General features: G+C 39.1%; 1 protein-coding gene across 12 annotated transcripts in view; it reads right to left on the bottom strand.

Annotated features, from left to right (window-relative positions):
• Positions 1-882: 882 nt before the first annotated feature.
• The window catches only part of tjp1a (tight junction protein 1a), a 100370-nt gene continuing 88720 nt past the window's right edge, over positions 883-12532 (bottom strand). For 5 of the 12 annotated variants that reach the window (XM_041992601.1, XM_041992592.1, XM_041992658.1 and 2 more), the window contains 10 exons: positions 11748-11999; positions 9784-10575; positions 9492-9574; positions 9135-9311; positions 8859-8965; positions 8475-8728; positions 7945-8099; positions 7645-7865; positions 6207-6350; positions 883-2587 (listed from right to left, as the gene is read on the bottom strand). In XM_041992601.1, the coding sequence (XP_041848535.1) occupies positions 2493-2587; positions 6207-6350; positions 7645-7865; positions 7945-8099; positions 8475-8728; positions 8859-8965; positions 9135-9311; positions 9492-9574; positions 9784-10575; positions 11748-11999 (2280 nt within the window). In that variant the 3' untranslated portion in view covers positions 883-2492. The remainder of the gene's footprint in view (positions 2588-6206; positions 6351-7644; positions 7866-7944; positions 8100-8474; positions 8729-8858; positions 8966-9134; positions 9312-9491; positions 9575-9783; positions 10576-11747; positions 12000-12532) is intronic. The other 7 variants (XM_041992619.1, XM_041992676.1, XM_041992667.1 and 4 more) reach the window with 4 other exon arrangements.

A 12532-nucleotide genomic window follows, 5' to 3' on the forward strand; every position in this document is an offset into this window, starting at 1 on the left:
CTTAGAACAGACTTGACGTAATTATTATTACAATTAGTTATTTGAGTCTTAATTGTATAAACAATTTGCTGCCTGGGCGGTTTACATTAGCATTTTGTGCAGCCTAGAGATGATTTAAGATTTAAAGATGGACAAAGGTATTAATCAGAGCTTCACTTAAATGATAGAGGCTTAAATAAATGAATATATCAGATAATGGAGTGTAAGCTTTAAACTATTTTCTTTAGGAGATACTATCTTGTCTCGTTACCTTCTGATCTACGGATCAGACCACTGCACCCTGAGTTTATTATAACATGGCTCAAAAACAGACAATAACCGATTTATTTACTCAGTTTGATGTGGAAAATTAGTTTTAAAAGAATTGCAAGCTACAAATGTTAAACTCTGCGCAGAATACCGGATATGTGGAATTTTACGTCCTTGATCCTCACATTTTTATCTAAAACAAAAATCACAGCTGAAGGACCTCATTAGTCCTGACCTTGTGTATAATTCATACACAGCTCACCCACGCCACCTGGCTGTTAGTTGTGGTGACGCAGTTAAAACATGACTGATAAGAGAAAAAAAAATATTTTTTTCCTGAATTTTTCTTTTGAGCATTAATTGAAAATTAAAGATTTGAAAGTGATGATTTGCATATTTTTTAGCATTCTTTTCATGACATGATCTGGTAAAGTAAATCAACAGATTGCTTAACAACTGAAGTTGACGTTACTGTTCTATAATAATTATGTACACATTAAGCATAGCAAGTCATTTTTAAGTTCTGATCTATAATACCAAAAAATGGAAACAAAACTGCACATGATGCTAAAAATTCATTTGTAGGAATTTCTTTTTAAAAAAGGTGGTGGTGGGGAGACATTCAAGAACAAATTATTTCAAAAATGATTTTATTTCTTAATACAGTGGTATACTTAAAATTGTGTCTGAGAGAAGAGAGAGAAAAAAAGTCAGCCACACGTGAAGAGCTAATATCCAATTAAAGCTGTTATATCTAAAAAATAAAACAGTACTGGTGTGCCATACGTAATATATTGTCTATTAGTACAAAAATACATTTAAGGGCACACAATATAGCATCCAGTATCACAAATGAGTGAGGGGGACACTTTTCGAGCACACCCTTCCTAAAAGAACATGTTTTAAATGTATTTTAGCTCAAATACTTTCCCAATCCTCAAATTAAGAAAGCACTCTTTTGCCACCATAACACAGTGTCAATATATTGGTAGAAAAGGTGTGATGTATTATTGTTAGGTTACAATTTCAAGGCTTGAGGGTATATTCAGAATACATGAAAACCACGTTCACTTTTTTCCGCTGTTTAAAACATGTTTTCTCTAGGTTTTATACAAAAAAAAAGAAAGACATACAAAAAGTTCATTTACAAACAAAAAGAAACAAGGCAATATGCTAGCTTTATTTACAGCCACTTCTTATCTGTTGTTTTATTTTTAAAGTAATGCATAGCAGATAAAAGAAGCGCTTACCTTTATTATCTTTTATCAGCTGTTAGTGTGCTCAACCCAAGTTCATTTATACAGTGGGTTCACAAAAAATGGCAAACAAATGACATACCATAATTTACCATAACTTATTTCTTTCTTCATGAAAAGTGAATAATCTGCAGATAAGGCATCACTGCTTATTTGTGTCTGAGTGCAAGAGTATACAGAGAGAAAAAGAGTAAGAGAAAGATGTGAGAAAGGAACTGAGAACGCTACTGGACCTGAGTAAAGAACATGCATAGATCTCCCTCAGGCTGGAAGGAGAGACGAGGTGCTCAGTAAAAAGTAAGCTACCAGGTATTGGAAAAGGAAGAACAAAGGAGTGAAGGAAGAACGTCTCTTTGAATGTGCTGCTTGGGTTCATCACCAGCTCACGTTTTGCCAGCTCCTTCAACAGATACCTGCAAATATCAACACCTTTCTCAAACCTTCAGTAAAATGACTTCATTGTGGAAAAAAAAATATGTGGCAATGCTTATCAATATTCAATCTCCTGAACGGAAAAATAACAGACTCTTAATTGAATTCATGAGTAAAATTTTAGTAAATCTTCTCTATACTTCTATATATACTGTATGCATATATAGCATAAATATACTGACATAGATTTCCAAAACATGTATGCTGCCTCAAAAGCCATCCATCCACCTATATTATGTAAAAATTACATTAAACACGACTTCATATATAGTTATCAATCCTCAGAGATATGGGGCATGCATCAAAGGTTTAATTTCACATCATAACTTCAAATTGCAGAAGAATTTATAGATCAGCTTGTAACGATCATTGGTCTCGCCTTCATCCATGGATGCAGTAAACAGCACTGACTGCTTCTTCTTCATACTTCTTTCTGTGGTGTGTTTGTATGCTTGTAGTGCAGCTGCAGTGTATGTACAGTATGTTTGTTTCGCCCATCGTCTTCATTTCCCGCACGGTTCCACATTCAGTAACATCGCACCTGCTGGTCCGTCCTTAAAAGTGGTCAATGAGCACAGAGACACAGTTGGCTCCCACCAGGTAGTTGGGGTCTCCGGGGAGAGATTTGTTCTGCCAGCTTTTTGGGTCACCTGTGGACAGACAGATGTGGTAGGGGGTGGTTTGGTGAGTAATAACAGCTGCTGTCTATGTGACATTCATGCTCTTAAGCATTTTATAAGCTCCAAAACTACAAACCTTTAACATAAAGTCATGACCAGCCAGCTGCAGAACTGGATCACGCTAAATGTTTGTGGCCCATTTCCAGGTGCAGTATAACAATAGACTACTGCTGACCAACTGCAGCTTCCTCATTCATGATGAACATCACTTTATAAGGCCCGTAAAACTGATGTTCATTTTAATTAGATTTCATTACATTATTTAAAAGAAAAAAAAAACTAAACCTTTTTATACTGAAAAATGCTGCCCTTTGACTGTCTGACTAAAGCTATTTCAAAAGATCACCCCTTAAATTAACTACATTAAAATGAGAAATTAATATGCATGTATGAGAAATTTTCAATTGTCTAGCAGACCAATACTTAAATACATAAATAAAATCCAGCTTATTCAAAGGCGTTGAAACTTTCAGCAGGCCAATGTAGAAACAGTTTTCCACCGTCACATTGCAGAGAAGGTCAAGTATCCCAAACATACAGCTCTAAACTACACTGATACCAGGCCTCTGAGATCTCGTGAACAGCTACTTTTAGCTGTTTGCCGCTCACAGTTAAGTCTCCAAAGGAGATCGTGCCTTTGTAGGGGTAGGCCTAAAACTGTGGAAGTGTATTCTGTTGTAAATGTGATGTGCTACTTCTAGTAACCCTTTTAAAAAACTTCTGAAGACTTATTTGTTCTCACTGTTTTTTGTTTTTTTTTTACTGTAGCTTACTCACAATCATTTAACTAATTTTAATTGGATATTTTGCATTGCTTTTATTTTTCACTTCTAATGTATGTCATGCTATGTACAGCACTTTGGTTAACTGTGGTTGTTTTAAATGTACTTCATAAATAAAATGACTGAACTATCAGTGTTGTTCTGAAAGCTGAGCAACATAGAAGAGATACAACGTGACCAGATGACCATTATATGTTCAGCTTTGTTACAGAAGGTGAGGGGATGAAGCTACCTGTGCCTCACAGCCTTATATTTGGCTTATAGTACGGATGTCCTTCACCGTATACGGCTACAGAAGCTGGCTGCTGGCAGGGCTTAAAATGAACTGCTGGTTTCAGAAAACCCACACTAAATATGTCGACTGCTTCTAGGTAAAAACACCCATGTCAACAAATTTGTTGACCACTGAAGCTACACTGCTGGTACTGAGTCAAGGTAGCATAAAACAGAACTTACTAACCAGCTTTCAATATTTTCCATCAGTTATTATTGTTTTCTTTTGTACCCTGTTAGTGTTTGTAGCAGACATACAAGTCAAGTGAAGTTTGCCAGGCATTCGTGATAAGCAAAACACATTTAATTTATATCCTACAGAGGGCAGTATACCAAAACAAAAACTAGAACTCCCCATGAGTTATGTGGCTTTTCTCTCCTTTTTTAAATACTAGCCTGAAACTTCAACAGAATTTTCCTTCATTTCTACCTTTGTGACAACTTTGCCACATGTTTGTATTTATAAAAACATATGTTTTTAATATTAATATTTTGTTAAAGGGATTAAAAGTAATAATTAAAAAATATCTTAATGAAAGATCATGATTTAATCATGATGAAATGATTGAAATAACCCAAATATAAATAGTCTGTTGACTGTTTGAACAGATTTTCAGCTTTTGTGAAGCTTAAAGGCATGAAACACACACACATCACACACACACACACACATTATATATACATACATACATATATATATATGGATAGCAGCCTGTAGGATAACGCAAAACAGAGTAACGCAGAGTTCTGCAGAGTTCTGCAGAGTAACGCAAAACATCATTTGGTCAAGCAGTAAAAATGCCTATAAGAAAACACGCTATATATATTAATGTCAGTCTCTTAGCTGATTCATGTCATTTTCAAATAAAACTCTCCATTAACAATCAGAGCTAAACTGTAACAAACTGGTTGAGATTTAAGTGTTTAAATAACCACAGTGAGATCACTGTGAGGAAGAGAAGTGGAGATGAAAGGGAGAAAGTCAGACTCAAATAGGAGTGAAAAGGGAGGAGCAGAGAAGCAAAGTTGGAGAAGAAAAAAACACAGAGGAGGACAGGAGGAGGCCGGAGAGTGGCCTTGCTTTACAATAAGAGGATTACGATGCAGTCCGCTAATCCTCCCACAATTCCACAGGACAACACTGAGCTGACATTTCTTTCAAGCCCCTAAGTCTCATCCTTAAAATGAGGCTAATTAACAGCTAATCCTGACCACTGCCAAAATTACCACTATTTTTGAAGACAGGATATGAGAAGGACAGAGCTACCGACAGAAAGCAGAGAAATTAGTTCCTTTTTTAAGTTGGTTTTCTTTCTTTTTTGTTACTGGACTTTTAACTTTTACAAAAAGTAAAGTAAACTTTTTTTTCAAGTCTTAATTTTGCACAATTACATTATAGATTAGTCAACTACTGATTTCCATTTACATGATGTCTAAAGGATTTTGTGTATGAAATGCGTTAGAGATTATTTTTAATGGGGAACATAAACAGATTTAATGGCTTTACTTGGACTTTCAAGGTGACATATTTATAAGGTGATTAATGGTTTAAGATATTTTCTACCTGTTAAGAAACATAAAAAAACAAAGAAGAAGACACATCATCTTCTGGGATCCATCAGGTCAAATGTGATGAGTGAATTATGTTGATAGAAGTATTTTTAGAGATTTGCTTGAATGCAGCCCCTCCCCCTGAAGTCACAGAGCTGTGTTCTGTTCATCTATTTGCATCTTTTTGCTTTCCCGTCTTTCCCTGATCCAATTTCACAAACTTTGTTCAGATAAGAGATTGATTCTGAAAAAAAACTATATAAATAAACTGATTAGAAAAAAGAGTTAATTTACTCACACCTGAAAGCTACTGTCAAAAAATAAACCCTTTGGAAGAAAGAAGCTAAATTTAGAGGCCCACATTTTGACAGGAAAACAAGATGTCTTTGTGCAACTTTTGATGTTTATGCTGGATAATGACAGGGGTTGTTGGTTATGGCAGTGTCCTAATTTCCAGAAGATCTATAAGAGCTGTTTGTTCTTCAGGTCAGGATTTGGGTGGCTATGTGAGAAAAATTACTCTGAGAAGAGAAGCGTGCGCTCTATCTATCTGATGAAATTCAATGAGTGTGCGGCCAAGCATCCAGTGCATGCATGTTAAGTAATATGAGAAAAACTTAAGATGGCTCAGAGAAACCAAGAGAAAAATGCTGCATTTAGAGTAAGTTAAAGTGATGAAGCTTGGTGATACAAAGAAAAACAGTGATACAGCAAATGAGATATTGTGCGGTGAGTTAGCCAGTATAAATCACAAGAATGAATAAATCTAAAGCCATAATTATGGAAAAAAAAGTGCAGATTTTCCCCCTAGATTGATTCTCAGTAAACACAATATATAGCTGGAATTTTTAAAAGCATAATTTAGTGATGAAGAGGAGAACCAAAACTAGGGATAAAAGCTGCAATACAGTGACCCAAAACCCTCAGTTTGTCACACAGCCAGCCCAAACGACCCAGGAAAGAACAGAGAGACCAAAGCGTACCCGACGAGGAGTCGGAGGATTTTAGAGCAAAAGACCAACCATCAGGGGTCATTGACGCACAGTGAGGTAAGCGCAGCTCCACAGGCTTTAAAAACTTGAGGCCATGAGGTCCACACATCACCAGAGGGCTGAGCAGAGTCTCTCCTAGAAAAAGTAACACAGAGCAGAATTAAAAACTCAGTCAATGGCTTTTCTGACACTTATTTTACATGTCAGTTGTTTAACTTTTGTAAAATGTTCATCTTTTGTATGCTATTGAATTCGGGAAACATATATATTCATATCAGAGTATGAGACTCTCATCTCATTTTGCACCATAATAAATTCCATGTCTTGGTCTAATACAGTTATAATTTACGAGTTAATGGAAACTATTTGCCAGTACAGAGACAGTACAGAAAGCAGAGATGATGTGACACTTTACATCATGTGTTAGTGCCCATTTCTCATTCTAAAAGGCTGATTTGCAACAGCATCCAGCTATTGGTTGTTACCTCAGCTGCAGCTGGTCCACCTGACTGTTATGCATGAAGCTGTGGCTGGATACAGTGATTGTTGACACTACCTACAGTGCCTCAATAATACCCATTACCAACACACAATACATGGAATACATTGAAAACCTGCTGGATTGCGGCCCTCGTAGGACCGAATTGAGTAGCCCTGTAGTGTCAAACAGCTCAGCCTCTTATACTTCGTCCATACTCCATGAGAAGCTTCGTCCGCGACGTAACGAGAATTACGGCGGGAGTGGGGGTTGGGGGGTGTCAGTGTCTTTAAATGCCACATGTGTTGTATACATTTATTTTAACACCACCTTGATCAGCTGTTTAAAGCTATCCTCATTAAAGCTATCCTCAGCCTCGCATCAGGGGAAATGTGGAAGCCACAACTCTACGATTCATTCTTTTCCACATTAACTACGCCCACCTCAAATGTCTGACCAATCATACAATACTTCTCGGAGCCCCACGAAAACAAAGTTCTTATTGGATGGTGTGTCAAGAAGAAGCCTCAAGCTCTCCCCAACCACGTCTGCGAGAGCAAAATGATGCCATTTTGTCCTCGTGGCCTTGAGAACAAGAAAAAAAGTTCTCACTAATCGCGGATTACGTAACAGCCTTTACTGTGAGTATGAGAGAATACAAACTATTGTAACACGATGCAAAACTTACTTTTTAAATATCACAAAGTATTGCAAAGTAAAGAGCATGTAATTTTATGTAATTGTGCAGTTAAATGTAGCACTGACATGCAAAACATAAAGGGGAGCACAACTTTGGACTGTTTTTTGTTGTCTTTATATTCAATGTTGAGATAACATTTTATCTCAACACCTACTAAACAGACTGACAGTTAAAAATACATCATACATCCTTTCCTTTGTAATAGCAAAAAACCTTTGTCTCCTCTCACCCCTCCATCTTTGACAAGTTACCTTTCTCCTTGTCGAGTGGTGGCAGGATGCTGTTGTCTCGACAGACCTTGAAGTAGATCTCTTGCTCCACACCGTCAGGAATGGCACCCTGTGGGATAATTATGCTGACACCTGTCTCAATGGAGCTCAGAACGCCACCGTTACAGTTGAAGATACCACGGGCTGTTGCAACCACTGTGTGGCCCTCGTCTTCATCATCATCATCATCCAGGGCACTGGGGCTGAAAGACAGATACATTCCCTCTGACACACTCAAAGGGAAAGCACTGGTTTAATCTTGACTCAGATGGAGTTTGTTACCTGACAGGGATGGCTTTGGGCACAGCGTTGACGTTGTTCTGCTGGTACTTGGGGCGATGATCCATGGTACGTGTGAAAGTGTCCAGGCCACTGTCATGGTCTGTGTTTTGTGACTGTGGAGGCGCCTGAGTTTTCACTGGACTGGAGCTCCGGCCCTGTTCCAAACAGATCAAGGTTAAATATATTCTGCGACTTGAGAAATTTGTGCATGTCAGAATCAAGTACACACTTCAACAAGATTTTGGGTTTTACTGGGTGTACTCGTAAAAACAAACAAAAAAAAAAAAGAACACTTGTGTGACTTTAGTGTTAAAACTGTAAGTAAGAACTGTAGGAAAAAGGAGAGAGAACCGAAGAGAAATTTCCAAAAATTATTAACCTTTTTTTTGTATTTTTCTCTAGAGTTTAAAACTAAAGACAACGCTTACACTGACAGCATCATTCTCTGATTTGATCTTTATCTTACTAAACACCTTTGCATCATTATAAATCTAATTCACATGTATGAGTTCTGGCCAAACTTTGCTTACCTTTGGAGCACTCTCAGGCTTGTCATTGGGCAACAGGTTGTGGTTGAATTTAGGGCTATCAAACATGCGTGCAAAAGGCCTGGCAGAGGTGGTGTAGGGCTTAGGAACAAAGCGGTTGTAGCTGGATGGAGCCCCAGCGGTGGGAACTGTCTTTGGAGGTTGTTCACTTGTGCCATTAACTGGAGACTTCTCAGGGAAACTCTTGTGAGGCAGAAAATTGGTCTGGACAGTGTCCTCTCGGGCAGGAGGCTTGGCTGTGGAAGAACCACAGCGGTCAGTGTGTATCACTAAATAGCCATGTGGATGGATGGATGTGCATTGTAGGAAATTGTGTAGACAGAATCCTAAATACTAATTCTTTTGAGACAAAGTTGTACATTTTACCTTCAGGTGAGGGTTTAGGCAGTGTGGCTGGTGGCAGAGATGGTGTCACCTGGGGAACTGGTTCATATTTTTTCTCCACTGGACTTGGTTTGTCCATTGACTCTGTCCTATAACATGGGATTACAGGACCAAATTTGAGATTCAAAGTAGAAATGACAAAGACATAAAAACATGAACTGGAACAAAGGGTGGATTAATTATGTAAACCTATAGGAGGAAAAGACAAAGACATCCCAGCAAACACTGCATAGGGATGTCAGGAGGACTGAGCATCACCTGGGGAAACTGTGACTTGTTTGTGCTTGTGGCTGGGGTTTGCCAGTGCTAGCTTGAAGTCTGTCAAAGTAAGACAGCTGTTTCCTGTAGTAGTCCTCATCTTCATCAGGGTCGTAATGGTTGGAACGCACAATATCATCAGCCACCTTGGACTGTAGCTTTTGAGGCTCTGGAGCTCTGGATTTGTGTAACAGAATGAAAGGGAAACACAAAACAGGAGTTTTTTTTTTTAAAGTAAAACAGGGAAAAAAATGTTTACATTAAGAAATTGCCAAAAGGTAAGGGAAGAAAAATTAATGATTGCATGAAAATGTTGTTTATGTAAGTACCATAACAGTAGTATAACTAAAGCCTTACCTAAAGGTCTTCTCTTGATCAAGGTTGCTCAGAGAATTTGCTTTAGGGATTACTCCCCCTGCTTTCAAGGGTAATTCAGCTGCCTAAAGTTGTAAAAACAGAACAAAAGATGAGTAGGTCACAAGCTATGAATGTTCTGTCAATGCAATATCCTACTTTCTCAAAAAGTCAAATACAAATATAAAATATAAACAGATGAAAATAAAACAAACAAACACAAAAAACTAAGTACAAGTTAAGCCACTTCTGTATAAGATTGAATTGTAGCCATGTAAAAAGCAAAATACATTACCCTGTTTCCAGATAAATCTCCTGCATCTCTGGCTCGGTCCATGGACACAGAGCGCTTGTTTTCAAACATCTTGACCCTTGTCAGAACTGACTGTGGCCGCATGGCAGGGTCATCCTCCTGATGGTCATCTCTGTCAGATGCAGTTTTTGGAGCATCTGCAGGGGAAGGTGAGGGTGTTTCTGCTTTAGGGGGAGGTGTGAGGCTGGTTTCAGAGTTCAGAGGAGTAGGGTCATACTGCTGAGGTTTGTAGCCTTTCTGTTGTGATGCTGGCCCCTGGTTATATGTGGCTCGCTGCGGAGCCGGTTCTGGGGAGCGGGCAGCTGGGGGGTAAGTGCTCAGGTGAGAATCTTGGTTGTAGTGCAGATCAGACCCTGGAGAAGGGGCTTGACCTGTTGGTTTACCGTAGCGAGGCCGTCCCTCATATGTTTGAGGTGGGGGCTCATCGTAGCGTAGAGGAGGGGTGTACTGGGGGTCAAGGTCATCACCGTAAGGCAAACGGAGATCATAGGCCTGGGAATTGGCAGAAGAGTGTGGCTGGCTGTAGGGGTTCCACTGCTGCTGGTCATAGTGAGGCACACTGTTCTCATAGGGTGGGTTATGATCATAGTTCCGGTACTTTGTTTCTGGGAAACCCCCTCCACTGCTGACATCATAGCGGCTGGGTGGATGGTCATAATCTCTGTATGGCTGCTGGTCAGGGTGATAGGCCTGCTGTGGACTGTAAGTCTTAGGCTTCATGCTGTCACTGACTCTCCCCGTGTTGTCTGTGCCATAGGGATCCTTCTGAAAAATCTACCAAACAAATACACAACAAAGAAAACTAATTAGATCTGTACAGACCATACTAAAATGTTACACAAACTTAAATAAAACTGGACAAGCAACACTGAGTTAAAAAATGAAACATTAAAAAAGTCCATGAAATTAATAGCAGAAGAGGAAACAAGAGAGAAAGACCTGAAATAGAGAAACTGAGAGGGCGGGATTACTAGTCAGTCAGAATATATTTTTGACCAAAAAATTGCAGCACAGCCAAAGGTTGCAGCTTGAAAACATCACGATGTGCCACTGCAACTGCAAATGAAACACTGAAATAAAAAAAAGGGAAAAAAAAAGTTTTTAAAAGCTACAACAAAAAAGTGGGATCCATTTTTCTTGTTTCTGAAGATGAAATCTAGAACACATAGCATGAGAGACTATACTGACGACCTTCTTAAAAGAGTTTGATGAATAGTTTGTGGTTTCTTCACACATAAAAAATGCCTGTCTGCATGTGCACTCACAAAAAAAATGTCACCCACTATCTTGGTGCAACTGTTAAGAAACAAATATCCACAATAATATTATACAATACACGCACTTGTACAAAAAAAAAAAAAAAAAACTTTAGTTTTATTTGAGAAGTAACCATAAACTAACCATCCACATCTCAAGAACATCTGTTTAAATGTTACACGGCCAGATGTTACATGTAGTTAAATTAATGGGAAAATAGAGATGAATTGGCTGGAAAGTGAATGGCTACTTTTACAAGGACATGATCTATTCAGTCTGCACTGATAAATAAACAAACAGATATATTTCTAGTAGTTAACAAAGAATGAGGCAAACATGTCGCAGCCATGCAAAGAGGATAAGCAACAGTGAGAGCTGCATGATTTCCAGTGCTCTTCAACATATAGGCATATCTGCACAGGCCCTGTCTCCAAGCCCACTGTTGTTTACCAGAAGTTGCTGGCACATACACACTCTTACACACATACAAAACACACATCTCTGTCTCTTCTCAGTAGCACTGTGGTCAGCAGACATGCAGGGCAAAAAAGGAGACAGAGAGAGAAGCGTGGCAGTAGGAAATAGGTAGACAGGCAGCAGTAGCACAGAAGATCAGCTGGGTCAGACCGAGCTGAGCCGAGCCGAGCCGAGCCAGGTCACGAAGCATCCAATGACGATCAGATGGATACCTTTGGTTCTGAACTGGCCAGTCCAGTCTGTAGAGGTTCTGGTGTGATGCTCTGAGAGGCTAGCTCAGGGGTAGGCCTCCTAAGTGAGCCAGCCTCTTGGATGGGGCTTGGCTTGCTGTAAGGAGCTGCAGGAGCCTCATCAGGGCTCAGAGCCCCTACAGTTTTTACTGTAACGTCGACAGCAGGAGGCGCTGCCTCAGCAAGGGGCTCAGGCTGCTGGGAGATGCTAGGGGTGGCTGCGGCTTCTGCTTTCTGTGAAGTGGTTCAGAAATGTTTAATAACACGCGTTGACACACTATGGTGCAGTTCTAACAAGTGCTACCATGTTCTTCGCCCTCCTACAACGGTCTGCTCCTCATCTGTAACTGCAACCTACACTGTACAAACAACCCAGCTCCACTTTAAACAGTGGCTGTATATTGACCAAAGGCATGTGAGGATTAGGAATTAGCAGCAGGACAAGTTTTCATTGTTTAAGAATACTAATATGATTTTAATTCTACGGTTACAGTACAGTAAGTCGTTCTTTCTCTTTTAATGTTCATTAACACATCATTAGACGACAAACGCTTTGATTTGGATATCACAACTGCCAATCTAGTATTGATGAATACATTTCACAAGTACACTGGATTAACACTGGCACTTCCAACATGCACATAATACTTTCTGGTGTCGTATTGTCATTGTCCCAATTATAGGTAGAACAAGTGCACATAGGTGAGTATTGGTAAAGACACAAACAAACATACGTGTTTTTTTTTCCTCCCATAGCAACAATCAGA

This window comes from Melanotaenia boesemani, chromosome 1 (genome assembly GCF_017639745.1).
Source record: "Melanotaenia boesemani isolate fMelBoe1 chromosome 1, fMelBoe1.pri, whole genome shotgun sequence".
NCBI classification, from domain to species: Eukaryota; Metazoa; Chordata; class Actinopteri; order Atheriniformes; family Melanotaeniidae; genus Melanotaenia; species Melanotaenia boesemani.